Genomic DNA, 24,415 nt, shown 5'->3' on the forward strand with positions numbered 1-24,415 from the left:
ATTATTCCAGGCTTTGACGCCAGAGTATGAAATGGAAGATTGACCAAATGTTGTATGATTATATTCTAGAAAAAGTTTACGACTATGTCTTTGTCTTGTATCATAGGGATGATCTATAAGAGTAAAGTAATCTGTAATAGAGTGTGCAGACTTGTGATACATCAGATTATGTATAAAAGAGCTAACTTTAAATCTGTAAAGTTTGAAAATATTAAGGATTAGTGGAATAGGTATTTTCAACATTTGCTATGGTGGCGCTCTACTTCCTGTCTGTGTGTATCTTGGGGGTATACATGGTATAGGTTACTTGTTGCTTTCCTCAATGTCTGAACAATATGAAAAATATCCCTGATTTACACTTCTATAGTCGATTTTCCGGTTCCAAGATGCATTGCACGAGAGGACGTCGCTTATGTTGTTAGATTTAGTCTTTATTACATTTGAAATAACATTTTCATCAGGAAATGATGGTAAGACATGTTGACCTCTTTAATTATGGGTGATTTTACAGAACAAAGACTGAATGCCATCGATGACAGAGTTGGATTTTACTGGAAAACCCATGGTATGGTCAGGTGACAATCATCCCCCTCATTAGCGCGTGCAAACCCCACCTGTGCATACAGAATACATGGCATTGTATAGAGAGACGCGCAATGAATCTTGGAACTGGTAACAGGGCCATTGGATGATAACCCCAATTTGAGTGAGGGCGCTGTATTTTCAATTTCCTGTTTGCAGTCTGGAATGGCCTATTGAGATTGCATGTACCACTGATGTTAGTGAGTAGTGTGCAAAAAATCAAAGAAGTTAAAAGTACTTCTGAGAATGTCGAACCACAGCATACAAAAAATAAAACAAAAAAAGAAAACCGACATTTGTTATACAAATGAGTTTATTGAATATTTCAGTGACAAGAAACAGACAAATTTTGAAACATACACAGTATTATATCATTCAACCTTTTCATAAATTTATTACATTGTCTTTAATATATGTCTAAAAAACAGCTAAACCACTAAAAACACACAATATTTTCTTCCATAGTGTCAGTTTCATGGTATGATATATTTCGGATGAATGAGTCAGCTGATAGGATATATAGCATGTGTTGTCTATTAATAACACATAGAGTAGTAGCACATTAAAATACAAACATTTGTTCTGGTTTAAAGCCACTGAAATTATGAAACAAACAAAATAAAAAGTCCTGTTCAATTTTTTCTTCTTATATATACATACAGTCTTCAAAAAATATCCTGCACAATGGTCTTTGCATATCAATTTATGGACGATTTGATAATTTGTAAATGTGTGATTATATGGATGGACTTTTCGACAACCTGGTAATACACATTTTTTGTGATAATTCAGAAAGTACTTTTTTCTTTTCTGGTTTATGGTTTTCTCCACTCAAACTTAGCTAACGGATAAATAGCATCACAGAAAGCGATGTAATTAACGTCGTCTTTGTCGCCGATTTTAACATGGAACTGTTCATATAGAAGTTGGAATTCTCTTTCGCTGACTAAACTGTTGAGCTCCAGTTCACTGAGGACACGTCTGAATTGGGATCGAGAGACTGTACCGTTATGTACGCGGTCATAATCTTCAAACAGTGGGAACAACTGCATACTCCTTGTACGAACCTACCAAATATACAAAACAAAGGATTGATTTTAGATGCATGTAGGCTGAGCAAGATAATTAATAAAATATGCTCTGCACTTTGATATTCTATTATATCATACAGGAGCCAAGATATGGGATATATACTCTGGTCGTTCTACATCACGAGAATGCATGTCTATGTCACTAGTTCTGCTGTGTTCAAAATATGAGTCAAAAAGTTCAAAATTGCTTTCCTAATTGATTGTGTCAGATGTAGGTATCATGTGTCGACAGAACAAAAAAAGAATAAATGACAATAAAAGTAGGTGGTAAATAACAAAATTTTGCCCAGTTCCCTACATCAGATTTTAATGAGATTGATTTGCACCCAGACTGCAGCTGTACTAGGCAAATGAGATAACCACTCCCCAACTGATAATACGCCTTTCCAAAAATTTGCCATGGTGTGCTCTACTTCCTGTGTGTGTACCTTGGGGGTATACATGGTATAGGTTACTCGGTTAATCATAGAGCACTGCTGCTTTCCTTGATGTCTGAACAATATGAAAAAATCCCTGATTTACATTTCTACAGAATACCAAGGGATAAAGTTCTTAAGAACCAGTACTATGAGGTGATGATACGCTCAATATGAGCGAGGGCGCTGTATTATCTATTTCCTGTTTGCAATCTGGAATGGCCTATTAACCATTAATTAAATTGATTACATACCCTATTAGCTAATCTTTCCAGTGTCTGCTGCAAGCACATTTTTTCTTCCGGAGGGAGAACATTCTGTTCCACTTCTACGGGTACACGGTATTGTTGTGGTGTTAACAACAGTGCCTTCTCTAAATTCTTCACGGTAAAGATGCCTTCTATCTCATCATTGAATTTCAAGTATTCCACATAGTTGGGATCTACTGGAGACTGGAAACTGAAGGAGTAGAGATGAATAGCGATTAATTGTCAGTATTGTAACTTATTGCATTAAGAATTTACCATGCTTGGGGTTATGGGTGGCTGAGTGGTTAAACCACTTGCCTCTTATCACTGCGGCCGGGGTTCGATCCCATTCAGGGTTTGATTAAATTTACCACACTGTAAGAAGAGTGTCGTTCAGTTTGACTCTACCGAACAACGCAGGCTTTCCTCAGGTACTCTGGTTTACTCCTACATTAACACTGAACCCATGAGGGATGGCCCTCACTGGACTTCTTGGGAGACAAGTGTTTATATACTTAGATGTTTATGATATCGATGGTCTATCTATTCACTACTTGAAGGTCCTTAATGATTTCAATGATGAACGTTTCAATGATGTTCGTGTTACGTACGACTGTGCATTCGTCACTATTTTAGATGTCTTAGTTTGTTGTCTTGACCAATCAGATCTCTTGATTTGCACCATCAATATACTGGTATAATATAATGCCATTTACTAGTATTTCATTTTGCCAGCCATCGACAAAATCAGAGAATGTTGAAGGTATAGTTGAAATGAAGTTGAAACGTGAATTTTTATAAAGGAGGGCACTCTGATGAGCAATATTCACATGAAGTTTGTTGTTCATAACCTCACTGGATCAACTGTAGCAATGTTAGTCTATGTATAAGGTACCCAGTGACAGAGCACCCTCACTCATCTATAGTGTAGTTGGAGTTAAACATTGAGCATACTTACGCTTGTTCAAGAATGGCGACCTCTGACCCCTTTAAACCAAGATTGGCAGGATCCAAAGCACGACGGAATGTCTCCTTCTTCATGCGTCCTGTACGAAGTTTGTCGTAATCACGTAGGAATTCCAAAATACGAATCCTCTCTTTCATCACCTGAGAAAATAAGAACAGATGTTTGAATTTTCAGAAATCATTTCAAATGATAGACTTGAATTATTTTAAATATCCAAGTTCAATCATAATATACATAACAACTGCCGACATCAGACCGTGGACAAACGGAAACTGTTACAAACAGGGAAAGTAAACAAATGAATTGGATTAATAATACTTGGCACAGCGTGTTGGAACAGCAGAGACTTGTATTACATTTCATGGTTTAATAAGAACAGTTTTATGGCCTCTTTATGTGTATGTGATTTGTTTGTGAACATAAACTATTGCCAGTTATGTGACATGGCCATAAAATTGTATTTATTGGTTAGAATTTTGAGATTGATTAACAAAGACATGATGTTAATGACTGTGTAGGTGGCTGTGAATGAATTTTAAATTTCATCTCATGCATCTCAGGACTTCTAGAGTAACAACTTTGACATACTGTGAGTGGAGGTGTAAATGGTAACGATACTGTATAGGAACTAGACTGTGAGTGGAGGTGTAAATGGTAACGATACTGTATAGGAACTAGACTGTGAGTGGAGGTGTAAATGGAAACAATACTGTATAGGAACTAGACTATATCATACTGGAAAAAAATGGTGTACATCATGTAAATTGAGCTTGTGGAAGTTTTCAAGAAAAAAAATGACAGGTTCATCTACTCTTAAATAGTAGTCCCTGTTGTATTAATACTAATACCAAAATATTAAGATATAAGTTATAACACAGACTGATATTTTTATAGTTCATGTATTAATTTGCAGGAACTTCATTTTGTCAGTTTGTTGCTGATTTCACTCACCTTGGACTTGATTTTGGTGAGAACACTGTCGACGTCTGTGCATGCATTCTTCTCTAGATTAACCACTCTACTGTTGACAGCGTGTAGTTCAACCAATCTTTCCTGATACTTCATGTCTTGTTTGACACCTGGTTGTAACTCTTCTAAGAACCTCAAATAATTAAACCCAAAATTATCTGCAAATTTCATTTCCAAAGCAATCATTTCATCTTCTGTTGCGGTGAGGCTGAGATACGTCAAACACTGACGAAATTGTGAGTTGGTCACGTGGCCGCGATTATGACGATCGAAGTCCTGGAAACAAGGCTTTGCGAGAACTCGTCGTTGCATGGCTCTCCATTACGTTGTCTACGATTGAAACCACCATTCCATCGACGTTGTTCCAGTTTGTTGTACCAGGTTTATCCATTAAGAAGGTGTCTTGTGTAGGAACTTCGTTTGTTGGGGTCTTCTCTAAGTTTGGCTCAACTTGAGTAAACACTGGTAATAGATAAAAAGATCCACAAACCATAAATCCTACTTAAGCAACACAGGAAACAGTATTTTTCTGTTTTAACCAAGTGTTGACATACATTTAGCTTTATCCAAGGAATTCAAAATAAGTTTGACAACTTCTCATTTTGATATAAACGCTGATTTCTAAATATCAAATTTGAATCAAAACACTAATGAAAAATGAAGTTACTAAGTATTAGTTCGGTATTCACAGAACATCAAATTTTTATTTTCATGTACATTAATTTGATAAAAGGCAACTAATATTGAATAAATTATGACATTTATAAGACACAAATATTTCTCTGTAATTAATGCGATCTAGCAAGTTGGTCAAATACAGTTTTAATAATAACAATAGAGTGAATTTATAATGTGCCTGTTTTTTGAAGAGCTCCAGTTGCAGACACAGAACTACTAACAGAATGAGAGGATACAGAGAGACAATTTGAAAATATGGTAAGGATGCAGAGAGAAGTGTGTAAGTGAGTGAGAGTTAAGATTGAAATAGGTGAGTTTTAAGGGCAGAGTGGAAGGAAGACTTAGAGTTAGAGTGACAAAGAGTGAAGACTTCAAAACTAAAGCAGTGTAAGAACGGGAACGCTCACCGAGCTTCTTTAGTGACAAAAATTGCAATCTATTTTTGATCTTGATGTAAAAGCCCACATTAGATTAGGATTTTTAAGTTTTTCACTTTAGTACAGTCACTATAGAAATCTTATATCATATTATTATTACTTTTCAATATCTTAAAGGCCTATGTTTCAATCCTAGGCCATCACATCAGTGTTAATTATCTTAATGAGGATTAATTGAGATCATTCTTTTGTTCTAGACCAACTTTTTGGGGCAAAAAAAATAATTTTCAAACCTAAATTCAAATCCTACTTTGCAGTGGGCCTTTACACATCTAAACAAACAATATATTGCAATTTTTTTTAAACATTACATGGACACTGTTGCTATAGTTACCTGTGTCGACATCTACTTTGAAGTTTGGCCAGAGTACTCTACCGGGGTGTTTAGGATCATTATAGTAAGCACACAGAGCAAGAAACTCTGCCTCGGACAAGTTACTCTGTCCCATAGTACTCAAACCCATGGCTGTTAGACCAATACGGAAACGGGTCTGTGAGATTGAACCATTGCGTAGCGGATCAAAGTCTTGGAAGTATTCATTCACCTGAAAGATAAAGAAGAATTAGTAAATAAAAAATACCACATAAATAACGTCATACTAAAGTACATATATCTATCACACATTTTGATTTTAGTATCCGGTAGGTTTTTTTCCAGTGTACAAGTGTGTATATATTTTTTATGTAAACATGTACACATTATTTTCTTGTGTACAAGTTTATACATTGTTTTCTAGTGTACAAGTATGTATATTTTTTCAAGTATACAAATGTATACATTTTCTAATGTAAAAGTTTCACTTTGTACAGAGGCTGGTACTTGTTTTCAACCACACAGTGTGCCCTCTAATGATAGCTAAAATTTGTTGTTGTGAGTCAAAATGAGAAAAACCGAGATTTCTTGTGAGTCACCACATAGTATAAAGAGATAGGGGAATGCCAAATTTTGGTGCGTCACTAGATATTGTGTGCATCAGTGGCGTGTCAAATTGGCTGAGAGGACACACTAATCACACATACGTGTATGTTTGTACCTTGAATTTTTTTCCCTTCTTTTGCAGTGAACCATCACTTAGCCCACCAGTGTACTGGTGTACCTATCGTTCCTTTTTACATCTTAGATAAAAAAAATAAAGTACATGTTCCTACCCAGATCCTATTAACTAATGAATGATGTCGTATTCTGCCTAAAACTTCTTCAAAGTTGACTTTACTGATATCAACAGGTTTCTTGGTCACAACAGAAGCATCTCCTGCATCTTTCATTTCATCACTTCCAATAGTAAAGCCAACAAACTCTGCAATGAAATAGACAATGTATAACAATCATTAACAAAAAATATGAGTGTGGCAGACAAATCTCAAATTTAAAGTTTAAAGGACTATGTTTCAATCCCAGGTCATTGCATTAGTGTTATCTTAATAAAGTTTGCATGAGTTTTTGGGTAAGGAACACAATTTGAAAATGAATTATAGAAAGAAAACAAATTAACTTATCATAGTGAAGAAATCATTTTTTTTTACCCTTTCTTCTTCAACAACAACAACAACAACAACAACAACTACAACAACAACGACGACGACGACGACGACGACGACAACAACAACAACAACAACAACAAGGTAATATTAGATATGTACCACAAAGTACTTGCACTGGTGCACACACATACTAGTGGTATTTTCACTGCAGTGCAATATCAAAAACATTATTGCATACCTAGCTGTATGCAAATGATATACAAGTGAGGACGCAATCGTTCACTACACACAAAATCATGTGATTGCACTGTATGATTTTTATGGAAATTTGCCATATCAGATAAACATATATAATAACAGAACCCCATGCCACATGAGTTCCAGTGTGGGTACTCAGGGTATCTGCACTCATGCTTTCTGCTGCACTTTCACAAGTGTGGTGAGTGAAAGTGCAGGTGCAGAAAACACTGCAAGCACTCATACAAATACACTGAGTACGCCACACTACACTCGCTATGCTCGTGAGAGTACGGGCGCAGAAAGTTAACTGAAGTAAATTTCTGGATTGAATGATTGTAACTTGACAAATCAGATATATTACCTCTGTCCACAGCTTGGACAAATGCTGGATAGTTGACATCTCCACGGCGTTCTGGGTCTTCAAATTTACGACAAAGTAACTTGAAGTCTTCTGATTGCACATTGAGACTCAAGAAATGTCAGATACGACCAAACTGGGAAAATGTGATGTTTCTTGTATTTGCTTTGCTCTGTTGAAAAGACAGAAATTAACTTGTAATGAACCTCATGGTTCTTTGAACTGGGACTGAGTGTCACAGAGTTTTGAAACCTACAAGGCCTTAAAAAACAACTTGTTTGGTTCCGGTTCCCCGACCCCACCTAGTTTTTTACGCTGACCATAAACTTTTTTTAATGTATTCGAGAAAAATAAAATAAAATCGTGAAAATTGTGAAGTCTCGCAATAAATAGTGGATGTGGAAAATGACATCAACTTAAAAAGACAATATAAAACTGTTCTCCCAATCTGTAATGGCTGTACATCTGATGAGATAAAGCCAATAACACAGAGAGAGACCATATGGAAAACTACAGAAAACATAACTACCTGAACTAGTCACACATGAAAAAAAAAATCCAAAAAAAACTCCCAAAACATCTACCTACCCCACCTATTCTAAAATAGTGTAATCGGAACCGCACAATTTTTATTTTTAGGCCTAACACCCAACAAAATGATTTCACTTATATACCTGATATTTATGCTATAAATGATAGTGGTACACACTGAACTTGCTTTTCTGGGATGTAACAGATTGTATTGTCTATAGATAGACAAGTATTGAAAAGATTTTATAATAGGCCTTTCCAAAATTTGCCATGGTGGCGCTCTACTTCCTGTCTGTGTACCTTGGGGGTATACATTGTATAGGTTACTCAGTTAATCATAGAACACTCCTGCTTTCCCCGATGTCTGAACAATACGAAAAAAATCCCTGATTTACACTTCTACAGAATACCAAGAAACAAAGCTCTTAAGAAACGATACTATGAGGTGATGATACCTCCAATTTGAGTGAGGGCGGTGTATTCTCAATTTCCTGTTTAAAAACTAAGCCTCCTTCAAAAGAAAAAAAAAAAGAGTTAAAAATTGTACATACTCTGTCATAGTCTTTGAAATAGGCATACATCATGATACGTCGTTCTTGTACGGTCACTGACAAATCCATCAATACCTCAGCTACTCTGGCTTCTTCTACATCACTCAATGGATTGAGATATCTGGACAAAGCACCTAGTGGTGGTCTTTTCACTTCCATTGTTGGTTTCTTCTCCAAGTCTGGGTCATTAAATGCTGCAGATACAAACAAGTGAAATGATGACGGTATCCCATGTTATTTATCAATTATATATATAGATAGTAAGTTGATTGGTAAGAATGCACCATAAAATTAAAATATATACACCAACATTTTATGCTATGCTCCTTTATTTTCTTTAATACAATTGTCCGATTAAAATTGAATTTCAAATCTATTTTCGTCAACAACTTGCAGAATTGTAATCCCCCCCCCCCCCCTGGATATGAGTGGGCAGGGGGCGGATGAATATTTTTTTTTTTTTTTTTTTTAAATATTTTTTTTATTTTCCAAAAGATTTTTTATTTAGTCATCTGACAAGAAAGCAATCAATATGATCCAGTTAACTGCCTCGTCTTCACTTGTCATTGAATGGGTTTACTGTGTTTATACACTCCTACTTATCCCTTCATGAAAAGAGTGAAGAGAATTTACATCAAAGCTTGTCCCCTTGTGCTTGGCAGATGTTACTGATTTAGCTTATGTCTATATTCTTACATTGAAATTTTACCTCCCTCCCACATACAATCTTTTTTGTGACGTCACCTAACCATTTCACTTCATTGATCTCTTTCAACAAGACTAATAATTACCACTTTCCATCAGGTCACAGAATTCCTTGTATCGTACTCTGCCGTCTTTGATTTTGTAGTAATCCACCACTTTCTGTATATCACTGCGTGATAACTGTGCCTCCTTGCCCACAGCCAATGACAGACCACAGATGAACTGGTTCTCGGTGATAATGTAGCTACGTAGTCTGTCGTGATCACGGAAAAACTCAGTGGTACGGATACCATTTTTGTACACAGCTGTACGGATCTTGTCAAAGACATCAACGGACCGTGGTGCTACAGTCTGAATTAGAAAAAAAACACCACATTAAGACTTATATAATCTTGATTTGATCACTGAGCAATATCAAACCTTCTGATTTTTTTATTTTTTTTTTTTTTTGGGGGGGGGGGGGTAATTATACCAACCCCTAATCTACACAATTCATTGAACCAATATAGAACCAAACAACAGAAATCATAGTTGATAGAAGTAGTTTGCAAATGTGATATTTTCCTATAACTAGATATTATGCCCCAATATTTTTCTTTGTTCAGCCAAGGAAAATACAAGTGACCTCAGGGCACTTGTTACTTCTCGGCAAGTGACTCATAGTGACAACCCTTAGGTCATGAGTATTTTCCAGCTGAATGAAGAAACAATATTGGGAATAATATAATTATACCATCGCCAGTGATATAAAAGTAAAATTGGGGAAAGTAATGGCACTTTTGAAAGTTTTTACTCATATTTCGAACACAGCAGAACCAGTGACATAGACAATGTGTTGTCGTGACATAGGCATGCGTTGTTGTGAGGTAGAACGACCAGAGTATATATTCCATATTTTTTTATTGAACCTGGCTTGCGCATGGTACAATACTACATTTTATCTGTCTCAACTACCCATTTCGAGTACCACAGGAAGGTCTTGTGTATTGGTAATAGCCAAACGATGTAATTTGAAAACAATCTATTGGATGACTAATTTTCTTCTTCATAACAGACATTTCCAATTCCTCATCAGCATCACTGATGAGACAATAATGATAAATTAATCCTCTGGGGAAAATACATCAAATCAGAAATTCCTACACGTTGACTTACCTTGGCTGGTATGTTATACTCAGCTTTAGCTGGGCTACCTGGATATTCTAAATCCTCAACCAAGGTGTCTTTGATAGCCTCTACATCATGGTGGAAATTCAAGTAGTTACAGAGACTAGCTTTACTTGGATCCAGGTATTTCTGAGCCAGTGTTTGCATCTCATTCTCTGTCACGTCTGGTGGACCAGGAAAACTACGATAGAACTGTAACACAAATGAAAATAAAGTTCAACGTCTGACCGAAAAAATAAAGATCTACAGATAGGACGATATTCCAACAGAAAATCCTCGCATCAATAACTATACTACGCTGTTTTGATTTGTGATATGTAACTATATCAGGTATCTATGTTACACTGTGATGTAGCGTTTAAAGTCTAATTTCAAACACAGTATGTATGTCACGTGACTGTCACATGATGTCCATGTGATTTCTTCCTTACATGACTTTCTGTGACCAACCCATTGTGGTGACTCTGTCAAAATCTTCATAACACATTTGTCATGTGACTGTCACATGATGTCCATGTGATTTCTTTCTGACATGCCTTTCTGTGACCAATCCATTCTGGTGTCTGTCAACATCTACATAACACATTTGTCATGTGACTGTCACATGGTGTCCATGTGATTTCTTTCTTACCTGGCTTTCTGTGACCAATCCATTGTGGTGTCTGTCAAAGTCTTCGTAACAAGTTCTGACATTGATTCCATGGTATTTATAAAATGGTGCAATTCTCCTCAGAATATCAGTACATCTACTACGAAAGGATGGACTGAGAGGACGTTGAGAGCGATGTGTCCCCAGACTAAAGGATATAAAGAAAATAACGTTTTGGAAATGTGTCACATAACAACTATATAATATCTCGACTGAGAGCAATAAATATCAATAGCGACTTCACAATAAATGTCAGTATGTGTCAGATGATAAACACATCTAATTGCATTTTGGAAAACAACAGCCACTAGTATTGAGGATGATAAATATTGATAACGACCTTATAATAAATGTGTCTAAAAGATAAACATAATTCTGAAATTGTCACTGAGGGTAATAAACATTAATAATGACTCCACAATATCCCATGGTGATTACATCAACAATATAAACTTCACCATATCCCTTCATAATTATAACAATAGCAATTTCACTATATTCCAGGGTAATAATACCAATAATGACTTTGTCATATCCCACTATGATTATATGAGTAATAACCTCATTATATCATTAATAACTTTGTGACATCACAGGTTTATAATGCTACTTATGAAATATTATCATACCAGGAGAATAATCGATATAATGACCCAAGAATTTCAAAAGGTTAACAATACAATAATGACTTTGTGATATCTGGGCAATATATTTCATTATCTCATCTGTAATAAGTATTCAATAGCAAAGTGATATACTTACTATTCTGTGACTTCTACTTTTCTTGCTTGTGGTTCAGTCTTCAAATCATTTGGTTCAAAAACTGTGAAAAATACAATTTTAGATAAAAAAGTTACCACTCACTTTTAAAATAATGTCACATAAATTGTTCTAAATTACTGTCAATCAATCAATCATTCAATCAATCAATCAATCAGTCAATCTATCAATTAATCAATCACGCAATCAATCAATCAATCAATCAGTCAGTCAGTCAGTCAGTCAATCAATCACTCAGTCAGTCAGTCAATCAATCAATCAATCAATCAATCAATCAATCAATCAATCAATCAATCACTCAATCAATCACTCACTCACTCACTCACTCAATCAGTCAATCAGTCAATCAATCAATCAATCAATCAATCGAGTGCCTGTATCCAATACAAAGTAAAGTTCAGAGGCACTGTACAGTTAAATATTGAAAACCTTCGCGTTTTAAGGTTTTTCCTGAAGGCATTGACTGTGGGTGTCTGTCAGAGCTCCGGTGTCAATTTGTTTTAAAGACGAGGTGTGGCATGTGAGAAAGCATGGCCACCAAAGGAATTAATTTTAATATTGTCACTGAAAACATTTCATTTTTAGTGACTCTCATAATGTCAGTAATGCAGGTTTAATGAAAAAAAAACATACATCGACAGGACAACATCTTTTGAACAGAAACATGTGACTACTCCAAAATTTGTGGTCAATATGTGTTATTGATTTTGATTTTACTAGTTCATAACCCTGTTACCCAATTAAACAGATATTCTGTGTACTTTCCCAGAATACTCACCACAATCGATGACATCAGAGAATTTACGATAATTAATCATTCCATCGTTTTTATCTTCGTATTTATCTGTCAGTGCCTGCTCATCTTCGGGGAATAGTTGTATTCCAAAGCTTTGATCCAGAACACGCTTAAATTGTGATGCTGTGGGGAAAAAAATGCATACTTTTAATTACAAACATCTATTCCCAATAACTATCAAATCTACAGAGTAATCTACCGTTATGGTTCAATCAATACCAGCTGCTAACAATAATGATACAATAAATATGATAATATCTCTTAAATAAATAGTTCAATATGTACATCATTTCTTATAAAAACATTTCAATTTTAATGGTTCATACAAATATTTGTGTATGTTATGATACATTTAGATGAATAACAATAAATGTGACTCGCATTATTTCTGTATTATTCATTGCTTAGGCTTAAAAATGAAAATTATGTGGTTCCAATTATGCTCAATTTTAGAATAGGTGGGATAGGTAGATTTTTTATGTTATTTTTTATATACCGGGGTATATATTTTTTCATATGTGAGTGTCTAGTTAAGGTAGTTATGTTTTCCACTGTTTTCCATATGGTCTCTGTGTTATTAGTTTCTTCTCATCAGATGTACAGCCAGTACAGACTGGAAGAACAGATTTGTATTGTCTTTTTAAGATGGTGCCAGTTTTTGCATCATCCACTATTTCTTTGCGAGAGATATCACAATTGTCCTGATTTTTTCCCTTGAATATGTAAAATAATGTTTAGGGTGAAAACCTATAGGTGGGGTTCGGGTAACCAGAACCAAACAATTTTTTTGCCTTACAACAAGTCTATAGGTTTTTTGCTTTGAACTCCCTATCAGTAGAATGAATAACAGACTACGTTACTTTAAGGAGAGTTTAGCCTAGGAAATAGTCATCAGGGATTTTTGGCTCTTGTCTATGTAGGGAAGGCAAGAGCCAAAAATCCCCACATGACAGTCTAGAAAATTTATGATTATGTGTAGTTAGTGATCTGAATACATAACGTCATGCTGACCATGTTGGATTTATCTACATTTTTATTTGCCATCATGTGAGAAATATGTAATACGTAGAATAGCAATATAGATATGTTTTTTAATAATAATTTTCTGAATAAATGGGTCAATCTGTTGACAAAGACTGAAGTACGCAGTCAAAAATATCAGATAACAATTTTCAAGTTTGTGTTTGGATCAAAAGTTTAAAAATTACCAACACTGAATTACCAACACAGATGAACTTTCATTTAAAGATGTTTTTTATTGTTCAACTCAGGCAAATAATTATGATATCAACTCTTCATTTAGTTAATGACATTAACAGTAACAGCATGCACACTACTACAATTACACTAGACATGAGGTATAATTTCTTGAAGTTCAAACAAAATCCATGGTCAGCAATCAACTGAACTGTTTCTTTCATGCAGTTACTGTTCATATCATTAAGTTAACTAAATAAAGAGTCTACACTGTGTATGTGATATTTGTCTCTTATCTTTCTTGTGTCTATCTCAACATGAAACCTTGTGATCAGACTCACTGATCTTAATAGTTCATTTAACAGCTTGGGCAAGCTTTTCTGCAAAGAGCTGTAATATGTGGTATGTAGAGAGTGAAAGTCCCCACACTTCTGAAACTGTGTACTGCAATGTATGTTATGTAGATTATTTCAACTTACTTGAAATGTAACCAGATCTGAGTCTGTCATAGTCTTTGAAGAACTCGGTCACACGAGCTCGTCTGGAGAGAATCTTAGTTCGGATCTGATCCTCCAACACATTGATAGATCTTTCAGACATCTTGAATGATGTCCAGTTGTGCCCTTGTGGTCAGATTCACGTCAACGGTTTTCCCTTTTTATTCTAGTAAACATAAACAGAATAAATACATTGATAGTTCTTTCAGGCATCATGAACGATGTTCCATTGTTTTCCCTTTTATTCAAGTAAACATAAACATAAACGAATAAGTATTTGGAAATAGCTCATTAGGTGATGAATTATAAATATGCACAAATTTTTACAATAAAATTGAATAATATTATGAAATAAACTGTTGATCTTTCTGTATTACATTCAGCTCAGAACAAACAAAATATTAAATGGCTATCATAAAGCTGAACATCGTTGAGATTTGAGACTGTTTTTAGTATGTTTTCCACTAGTAGTTTTTATCACTTTTGTAGTGTTTCAGTGCCTATGGACTTTTAGGATATATGGCGCATTACAAGTGAAATTATTATTATTGTTATTATTATTATTATAGATTAGTAATTATGCAACAATTTTAGTAAAAAAAATATCTGTGAAAAATGTGTGTTTCGATCAATCTCGCCTCGATGGTGTACGTCCTTGACCTTGTTGCGATCGGCTTTGTTTATCTTCAAGTTGTGGGTAAGGCCATGGAAGTATAACCCACGATAACACCTATATGTTTGTTTTGACATGCCTTCATTGCTTCATCATTGGCAATATATTACAATGGTCACCGTGCGTACGCGTGATTACATATGAGCAGTTCACTTACAAGGTAATGTTTACAGTGATTTTTTTACCTGTCTTGTTTCCGGAGTTTGATTACGTCTTGCCGACGCCTAACATGCTGTGGTAGTTGCAGTAAATTAGTTTTGAAAATGTTGCTTTCAGTCTAGTCATTGCTTAGTTATTTTGTAATCCAGCATATTTGTTTATGGTCAAGTTTTCCCGAATAATAGTTGTAACATTTGTTTATGAAAAGCCGGCGGAACGTAGTGCATGCCGGGACAGTGACTTTATTATATGCAAGTAAAAGTTCGTCGTGAATTTATTACAGGTTCCGGGGCCGTGCGTGAAGCAAGTAACTTTGCACTCTAGACTAGAGCCTGTTCAGAAAATGTATCGGCTGATATAAATTTACCGGTTTAACTTCACACACACACTTAGGCCATTCTCATTTTCGCGCCTTTTGCAAGTTTCCAGTCACGTAAAACACTTTGTAAATACTTGTTAGTATGTGTCAAAAGTATTAATTGTTGCATTTTTGGTGTGCAACAGTACATTCCATACATGAGGTTTATTTTCAGTGCTTCTTTTCTTTGTCATACAATAAACAGCTATAGACTAGTTAGTACTGTTTATTTCTTTTTATTTTATAAAATGCTATTTTCAGTCAATCTTGAAGTGTCAATTTTAAACAAATGTTTATGGCCCCCCCCCCCCCCCCAAAAAAAAAAAAAATTAAATAATTAAATAATTAAATAATTAAATAATAAGTATATAATAATACTAATTTTTATAATAAACAGGTTTATTCAAATACTAACCACCCTACCTGGGGTAGTTTTGTATGCTGAGTTCAAAATAGGGGGTCATTTTATGAACATCTGTTGCCATGGTAACCAAAACCACCATAATATGTTAACCATTTTTTCCAAAATTTGACATAAAACATTGAAAAAAAAGATAATACAGTGAAAAAATGCCCTTGTATTAGACATGTATGAGTTAGTGCTACCTGATGTAACATAAATTGTATAAAATTGGATAGCTGTTTCCATGGAAACGTATGGTAGACGTGAAAATTATGTTTTCATTATATACACATACATCTCACAAACAATATTCTAAATCTGATAAATATCTTCTTATTTGCACATTGACCCTACTACCAAGGGTACTTTGTCATGCTGAGTTCAAAAAAGCGGTCATTTAATAACATCGGTTGCCATGGTAACCAAAATAACCATATAACGTGAATTTTTGAAAAATTAGACATAAAACACTTTAAAACATTTCAAATTTAGGAAAAAAACATCATTGCTGTTGGAATGTATGGGTTGGTGATATCTGTTGTAACAAGGTTTCATGATTTTTGAAATTATCTGTATCAAACCTATGCAATTCTAAAAGTAAAACTCTAAAAATCACCAGAATAAATTGTAAATTTACTAAATACCTAAATACCAGCAGTCCTTGAGAATTCGAACTACACAACTTGGTTCAGTCTTTCATCACAAAATCTCCAAATGTGTACACATACATTTGAGTACAAGTTGACATACGAGACTCCATACTGTATATCGTTTGTTTATGGATAGAAATTCAAAATCCGACAGTTTCAAAGATCGTCTGCTGCTCCAGCTGACACTGTAGTTTAGTATTGTGAAACTCGATATGTGTACATGCGTATGTACGTATTTCTGGGTCCCAAATTCAGACGATAACAGACACCGATATCATTCATGTCATCGGGGACAAGTGACATCACGGTAGCATTCATTGTCACAGGAATACTTATAAATTATCCAGAAATTCTCGATCATAAAGGCTTGCGAAGTGTCGAGTGTGAGAAATGGCGTCCGTTACTTGTGTGCGCGCGAGGTGAATGACGTCACTAGAATTGAATACAATGTAGCAAAGTGCATTACATTGTCATATGTTTGCATATGCGGTACCGCGGTACACACATCACATACAATATTACAAGTGAGATAGACAACGATAGAAACAAACTCACCAGCTTACAAATGTATTGTTTACATGACTTTGCCGACGATGAGGAATAATCATCATTAATTTACATTAAACTTAGTTGCTAAAATTATGGATGAGTTAAAACAACAAGGGACATTGCATATATTTTTTCCGACATTTCATAGGCGAATGTTAATATGCAGTGTTTTTTCGGAGTGTCTGTTGAGGTGTGGGATATTTATGACATCAATTTGAGGAGTATTTCTATGAATAATAAGTACTGGTTACCTTTGATAAACGGTTGCCTAATAAAGTACACTGAATCCACTGAACTTTAATGATGTCTATATCGCGAGCAAACGTGAAACTGAGATGATGTGGGGGAACGGTTATTTACGTATACTTTCTAGGGAATTGCATAACATACATGTATATCCATGGCCGATACATGTATTTGACCTAAAACCTGTTGTTCTGTATCTCTTTGTAACGTCGTTATTGTTGCTGTTGTTGTTGTTGTTGTTGTTGTAAAGATTCAGTTTGCTTCATCGTACATTACAGTATAGCAAGTATAGTATAGTATGACAAGTTGAGAACTACACGACACGTCTGTTTACATGTAATACAGGCTTCAACATGTGCCTTATGCAGGAGTCAATGTCACCCCCCCCCCACCTCGGGGCATAGTGGGGGATTTGGAAATTAGTCTTATAAAATTTGTCAAATTCCCCACTCCCTGGGGCAAGACATTCTGGAAAATCACCACCTAAAAGAAGTAATACTCCCAACATTTCTCCCACCCTAATGGGTGGGGCATTCACAAATTCTGACTGACACACAACCACTCTTTTACGTCCGTGAAAATGACTAGGGGGTGAATATGAGGCAATTGCCCCACCCCCTCGGGCATTGTTTCATGGCAAACACGGTCTAATCCCCCACATTTGTCTCGAATCGCCCGAGGTGGGGTCCCTCGGGCATTCATACATTGACTCGTGCATTAGTAGGAGTACGTTGCGTTAGACTGGTTAGTACCTTGCCTTTACCACGTTTCCAACCCGAATTAGCAATTACGATTTTATGTGCATTTCACCTGTTTCTATTTCAATCGTGCACAATGAACCAAGAAACACAACACTCTAAAAAATATACACACTATACTTGCCAATGGTCATCACAATAAACTTTACCGATTCAACGAACGTTTTGAAGGCCAGCAGTAAATGTAACTGGTTCCCTGACCAATTAAGTAGTTCCCCGCTTGTGGCTCATGATCAAAGTGAAATCGAAAATTGTGTTTGAACTGATATAAAGGCAAGTCAGCTTCATGATGATAGCAGACTACCGAGAGTTGATTGCTTTTATTTTGATACATAATTATAACATGTATCATTGTCGAAATCAACATAAAAAGACACAACGCTGTACTGATGTTGCAATTCAGTGTTGCCATATTGTTGTGTCTACCTGGATCATGGCAAACACAGGTTCATATAACATATATGGTCATAACACAGTACAGTCAATACGTCAAAACAAAATGATAAATAGATAAAACAAAAATAAGACATTCCTAGCCATAGTTCTCTTCAGCATGTTCAAATTTTATTTTACAAGACAAAAATAGTCATAGACGATACACCATGCCACATGTACAGTGAGTCTTCAGTACACGCACGGGACGGGAAGTTTTTTGAAAGACAACGAAAATGCTTCGTGTCACTCTGTGGATGGTAATGAACGCAATCAAGAGAAAATCAAATAACGTGAGTACATAGTTTTCAAGGTGGCTGGTTATCAGACAAAACTAAAAAGCCCAAAGTGTAAAATAAGATATCTAGAAAATATTTGACGATTGCGCGGCAATCACGAGCGAAAGTGTTCTAGGTGAATTTAACCCTTGACCTATTTTCATAAGGACGTCGAAGTTAACGAGGTCAGTGTGACATCTCAAGCATGATCAACAACGTTTGCATGAGTGAGTACAACTAAATGTTGTCTAAACTTTAGTGGAAGAGAAATTCTGTTGATCAGACACAGACTATTTTCAAATTCTTACAACATCTTGACGATAAGAAGCAAATGTGACACTGACAGACAGGCCAGTCCGTCCGTACACCATACAGGAGGCACAAACATACCACATGTGCATCTGGTTGACTGCGATTGATTGTGATCACGTAATATTTAGCACTAACTTTATGCTGTTGCTTCCAAATATTATTGAACTGCAATCTTTCTAAACAAGTCATGGAAATTGCCAGAAACCTGATTATTTTATGACTGAATATGTTACGATCATAAATTCCCTTACTTTCAGTTAAATTTTCTGATGGGAAGCATTTAGTGTGAAATCTGATGAGCGACATTGATGGGTACAGTGACGTAATTCGTAAACAAATCTAACGTTGGTAACTTTTATTTTTGTAAATGGTCCTTAAATATCAAGTACACCTGTCTTCATAGCAAACAGAAATCTGAGGCCAAATTTTGCCACGAATGGATACATTATTTGACTCCACAATATAATAAGCACGGCAATAGCTCAAAAACCTGGCTCAAATTTTATAACACTCGCACAGCTCAGAGCGCCTGTAGGGTGTCGGAAAAATCGATTATCTTTTCAGTAAACTTTGCAACACTGTATTATCAAAATTTTGTACCTGTCAATGTACTGCTGCATACAATGTAGTAGAAATACTACTACTAAACACTTCATGGAATATTTGTAACAGTATGTTGTGAAAGTCTACGATGATTTGAAAACAGCAGTGGTTTCGGAATAATATTACAAATATTGTGAGACGCATTGCAAATATTGTTTTCAGGGAATGTCATCAGCAACTTTATAAATCATTACAGAACAATGTATTTGTCTGTACCTTGCTCGGTCGTGATGCGAGCTGTTCAGAGAAATATCGGGGGGGGGGGGGGCGGCCTCCTCTCACACAGCTAGGGGTTGGCCGATGGTTGAGGGCGCCCCGTCACGGCGTACCTTACAGACTAAGCTTAATATACATTTGTATGCTCAAACGGATGCATTTTATTGACAATAGGACCAAAAGGCACCATTCCTCTAAATTGTTTCTCACACAATGCTTTATTATTATATACTTTTTAAACCCCTTCACTTGTAATAATAATAATAATAATAATAATAATAATTATAATAATAGTACATAGAAATGATAATAATTGTAATAATCGAGTTTATTCGAATATAAACCACCCTACCTGGGGTAGTTTTGTATGCTGAGTTCAACAAAGGGGGTCATTTTATGAACATCTGTTGCCATGATAACCAAAATCACCATAATATGTTAATCATTTTTCCAAAATTTGACATAAAACATTGAAAAAAAAAGATAATACAGTGAAAAAATGTCCTTGTATTAGACATATATGAGTTAGTGCTACCTGGTGTGACATAAATTGTATAAAATTGGATGGCTGTTTCCATGGAAACATAAGGTAGACGTGAAAATTATGTTTTCATTACATACACATACATCTCACAAATAACATTATAAATCTGATAAATATCTTTTTATTTGCACATTGACCCCAATACCAAGGGTAGTTTGTCATGCTGAATTCAAAAAAAGTGGTCATTTAATGAACATCAGTTGCCATGGTAACCAAAATAACCATATTATGTGATTTTTTGAAAAATTAGACATAAAACACTTTAAAAATGTCCAATTTAGGAAAAAACATCATTGCTGTTTGAATGTATGGGTTGGTGATATATGTTGTAACAAGGTTTCATGAGTTTTGAAATTATCTGTATCAACCCTAAGCAATTCTAAAACTCTAAAATCACCAGAATAAATTGTAAATACCTAAAATATACCAGCAGTCCTTGACAATTCCATTTACGCAGCTTGGTTCAGTCTTTTATCACAAAATCTTCAAAGTAAGCGTACTCACACATTTGAGTACAAGTTGACATGATCGTTGACTCCAACTGTATATCATTGTTTGTACTTGGATTTTATCCAACAAAATATCGTCTGCTTTTAAATTCTCCAACTCAACTGACAACATCATGATGTGCTTATGCGTATGTATATTTCCGGGTCCCAGTGACACATGCCAAATTCAAACGATAAGGACACAATATAGTTGGGGTCGATCACAGTATCACGACATCGATTGCTACAGGAATATCAATATTATTATCCAGAATTTCTCAGTGTGAAGCTCATGACAAGTGCAGTGTAATAAAAATGGCGACTGTTATATTTTGCGCGTGCAAGTCGATTGACGTCACGAATGTATTACAATGTAGCCATAGTTATCACGCGAGTCACCCATGTCATGTGCACTGCATTTATGTGTGTATGCAACGGTACACGTGTGCTATACACATATAATATACACAAGCAAGATAGGCTGTGACCAGGTTACTACTTTATTGTTTACATGTCTTTGCCGAACGACTAGGAATAATCAATAATTTACAAGTAGCTAAAATTTACACGAAGTTGACTTAAAAACAACAGAAATGGGCATTGCAAATATTTTGTAATGCATGCGTAGTCCGGATTGTTTGTCTTGCCATTGTTGCGTCTATCTCCGCGAACACACATTCATATGAACAAAGCACAGTGCAGTACATATGCCACGCTCCCACGTCAAAAATCAAAACAAAATCAATAAATAAAACAAAAATTTGCACTGTAAGACATGATAATCAAAAAAAAGTGAGTACATAGTTATCAACAGAGATAGTACATCCGACCACATTTCCGATGACTTTGCTATTTGTGAGACTAGCTAGCCACTTCGCTGTAACACTGAGTATTAATCTTAGTATATTGTACTGCGATGACACATGATACGTCTAGATCAAAGGGGGACCTAGCGTTCGTTCGATACTGACGTGGCCATTGAAAACCAGACTGCCGTATTTTTCTCAAAAGAAACAAATCAAAGAGACTTTTATCTGACATACACCTAGTACATACTAACCCCATCTTGACATAATCTTGTCCTTTTCAGTTGCGCTGACATTTACAACCATGTATGTTAACGAAGTCATCAGCTCTACATACCTTTTGCTATGAACAAAGTTCAAATTTCCTTTCTTGACAGTGTAAATCATATATACATATATATATATATATATATATTTGCACACGTAGTACATAAACTTCAGTTGAATATATGACATGATCATGATGGATACGCGATGTAACATTCGATTACGTAGGTCTTTGAGTAATAAGGTCCGGTTTGACACAACATTGACAGTCGAGTACCAAAATATCCAACCAAAGTTACGTTCAAGGAAACCGTTAGTTGCGTTATGATTGAACACAGTGTCGCTTTATATAGTTGAGGATGAGTAGCCTTCCATTTTTAAGGGAATATTGATAAATTATCCATGATTTCGCAGTTGTGTCACCATCAAGGTCGTGACCTTTTATTTGCGTTGTTTTAGTACACACACGCTGTTCAGATGCACACGTAAACACCTTGTGAATGTGATACAATGTTACACAGTGTAACAATATCATCATGCCTGGAATGACCTATATCACGTGCACTCCACATATATGCCGTACATTTCATAATTTCAGGTACGTTTTTGCATTCGGATTAATATATTATTTAAGCAATAAACCAGCCCCTGGGAATGGTATACCAAGAGGTTTTGAACAGTGAACGAAATATATGCACGAGCGATAGCGAGTGCATATATTGAGTTCACTGGTCAAAACCGAGTGGTATACCATTCCCAGGGGTGGTTTATCGCTATTATATTATACCAGTATATTGAAAATATCGGAAACAAGATAAGACGCGATGTTTTCTGGTTTCATTTGCATTCCCATCCCTTCACGGACTGCAACGTTCATAGACGAACAGTTAACATCAAAATTTGGATGCGTGCCAACTGTGCATTATCGCTCGTTTTAGACATGTTAGACGCGCTAGTTCGATGTCTAGACCAATCAGATCTCTCGATTTGCGCCATCAATATACTGGTATAATATAATACATGTTATCGGCTATTCATGTAAATACAATTTGTAGTAAATGTAACAATATTCTACAACGTTTTACAGTAGCAGAAGACACTGGTCAAGTCAGCTTTATGGCATGCCAGGACAATGACATTGCATTTTCGATTGCGATCAAATAAAATCAAAACCATACGATTTTAGAAGAGATCAAACGACTTAAAATCTCAAAATTGTATCGCAAGTAACGCAAAGATGAAAAAAATTACATCAAGCGATTGTAGGCTGAGTGCGAATTTGACATTTACTTCCGAATACTATGTCAGATTTCCCATAGAAAAACAATGGCCGTGTTCTTTTATGACAACTGAACTTTGCTCACGTTCAACTTTTTCAAATGCGCACCAATCGGTCTGAAAATTCATAAATAGAGACCAAAGGGGTTTTGTAAAAAATCTCTTGGTTTTAGATTTGTCACTTTTAAAATTCTTTTCTGGAAAATGATGTGCTATCGCTGACTATGTTGTTAAAACTCATTAAGAAAACCATAATGTTGTAATCTGTAAACCGGCACATTTTACCATGTACATCTACATAAATACAGACCTCTAAACTTCGTTATTCTGTAAGTAAATTACACGTAATACATACAGACTGACCTAGCATTTGCTTTCACAAAAATCAGTCTTTAATTTCATGAAAGCTGTGTGGCAAATAAAATCGAGAGTTTCGAGTTATTCCGTATATCTTAGTTTAATACCCGTCAGCAAATACATGTAATGCTATCAACAGGTCAGCGATATGTATTCCACGGACACTCACCACAGTCAGTACAGTACTACTGCGCTCATATCAGAAAAACTTGAAATCGATATTCTTTTCACTAAACTTTACAACATTATTTTATGACAACTAAACTTCGCTCAGCTCATGTTCAACTTTTTCAAATGCACACCAATCTGTCTGAAAAATCCAAAGGGGATTTGTGAAAATCTGAGTCATCGCTACCGTAGCTGTCAATCAAATATTAGTGCCTAAATGCTTTGGGGAATACTGGACAATTGAGATCTTCGCTGGGCCGCAGTGCTAGTGCCAATTTAGTCATAAATAAAATAATATTGTCATACTATTTTTCATATACAAGACAAGTACCAAACTCCCAATTGTTACGACTTGAAGCTTGAATGGGAAATGTTGAACAATTAATATGGGTGCAAAACGTCAACCTTTACACCTCCTACGTATACACACCAACCATAAGTGATATTCCTCTAAAGTTCTCGCAACATTCTTTTCACTAAACTTTACAACATTATTTTATGACAACTAAACTTCGCTCAGCTCATGTTC

The 24,415-nt window shown here is 35.5% G+C and overlaps 2 protein-coding genes across 3 annotated transcripts; both read right to left on the reverse strand.

The window, feature by feature from the left end:
* Nucleotides 1-923: 923 nt before the first annotated feature.
* On the reverse strand, nt 924-4,713 carry LOC144437607 (uncharacterized). The gene is made up of 4 exons (XM_078126580.1): nt 4,256-4,713; nt 3,296-3,444; nt 2,344-2,548; nt 924-1,649 (listed from the first exon to the last, which is right to left on the reverse strand). Exons 1-4 carry the CDS (start codon nt 4,583-4,585, stop codon nt 1,398-1,400), a joined length of 936 nt encoding a protein of 311 aa, XP_077982706.1. The 5' UTR covers nt 4,586-4,713; the 3' UTR covers nt 924-1,397.
* Nucleotides 4,714-7,477: 2,764 nt separating this feature from the next.
* Nucleotides 7,478-18,365, reverse strand: LOC144437606 (uncharacterized). Of its 2 annotated transcripts, none has more exons than XM_078126579.1 (9): nt 18,287-18,365; nt 14,324-14,507; nt 12,630-12,770; nt 11,834-11,894; nt 11,054-11,219; nt 10,411-10,614; nt 9,342-9,606; nt 8,551-8,744; nt 7,478-7,640 (listed from the first exon to the last, which is right to left on the reverse strand). In XM_078126579.1, exons 2-9 carry the CDS (start codon nt 14,442-14,444, stop codon nt 7,590-7,592), a joined length of 1,203 nt encoding a protein of 400 aa, XP_077982705.1. In that variant the 5' UTR covers nt 14,445-14,507; nt 18,287-18,365; the 3' UTR covers nt 7,478-7,589. The 2 variants fall into 2 exon arrangements, with proteins under 2 accessions (XP_077982705.1, XP_077982704.1); XM_078126578.1 differs by lacking the exon at nt 18,287-18,365 and adding an exon at nt 16,579-16,692.
* Nucleotides 18,366-24,415: the final 6,050 nt, after the last annotated feature.

This window comes from Glandiceps talaboti, chromosome 7 (genome assembly GCF_964340395.1).
Source record: "Glandiceps talaboti chromosome 7, keGlaTala1.1, whole genome shotgun sequence".
NCBI lineage: Eukaryota > Metazoa > Hemichordata > Enteropneusta > Spengelidae > Glandiceps > Glandiceps talaboti.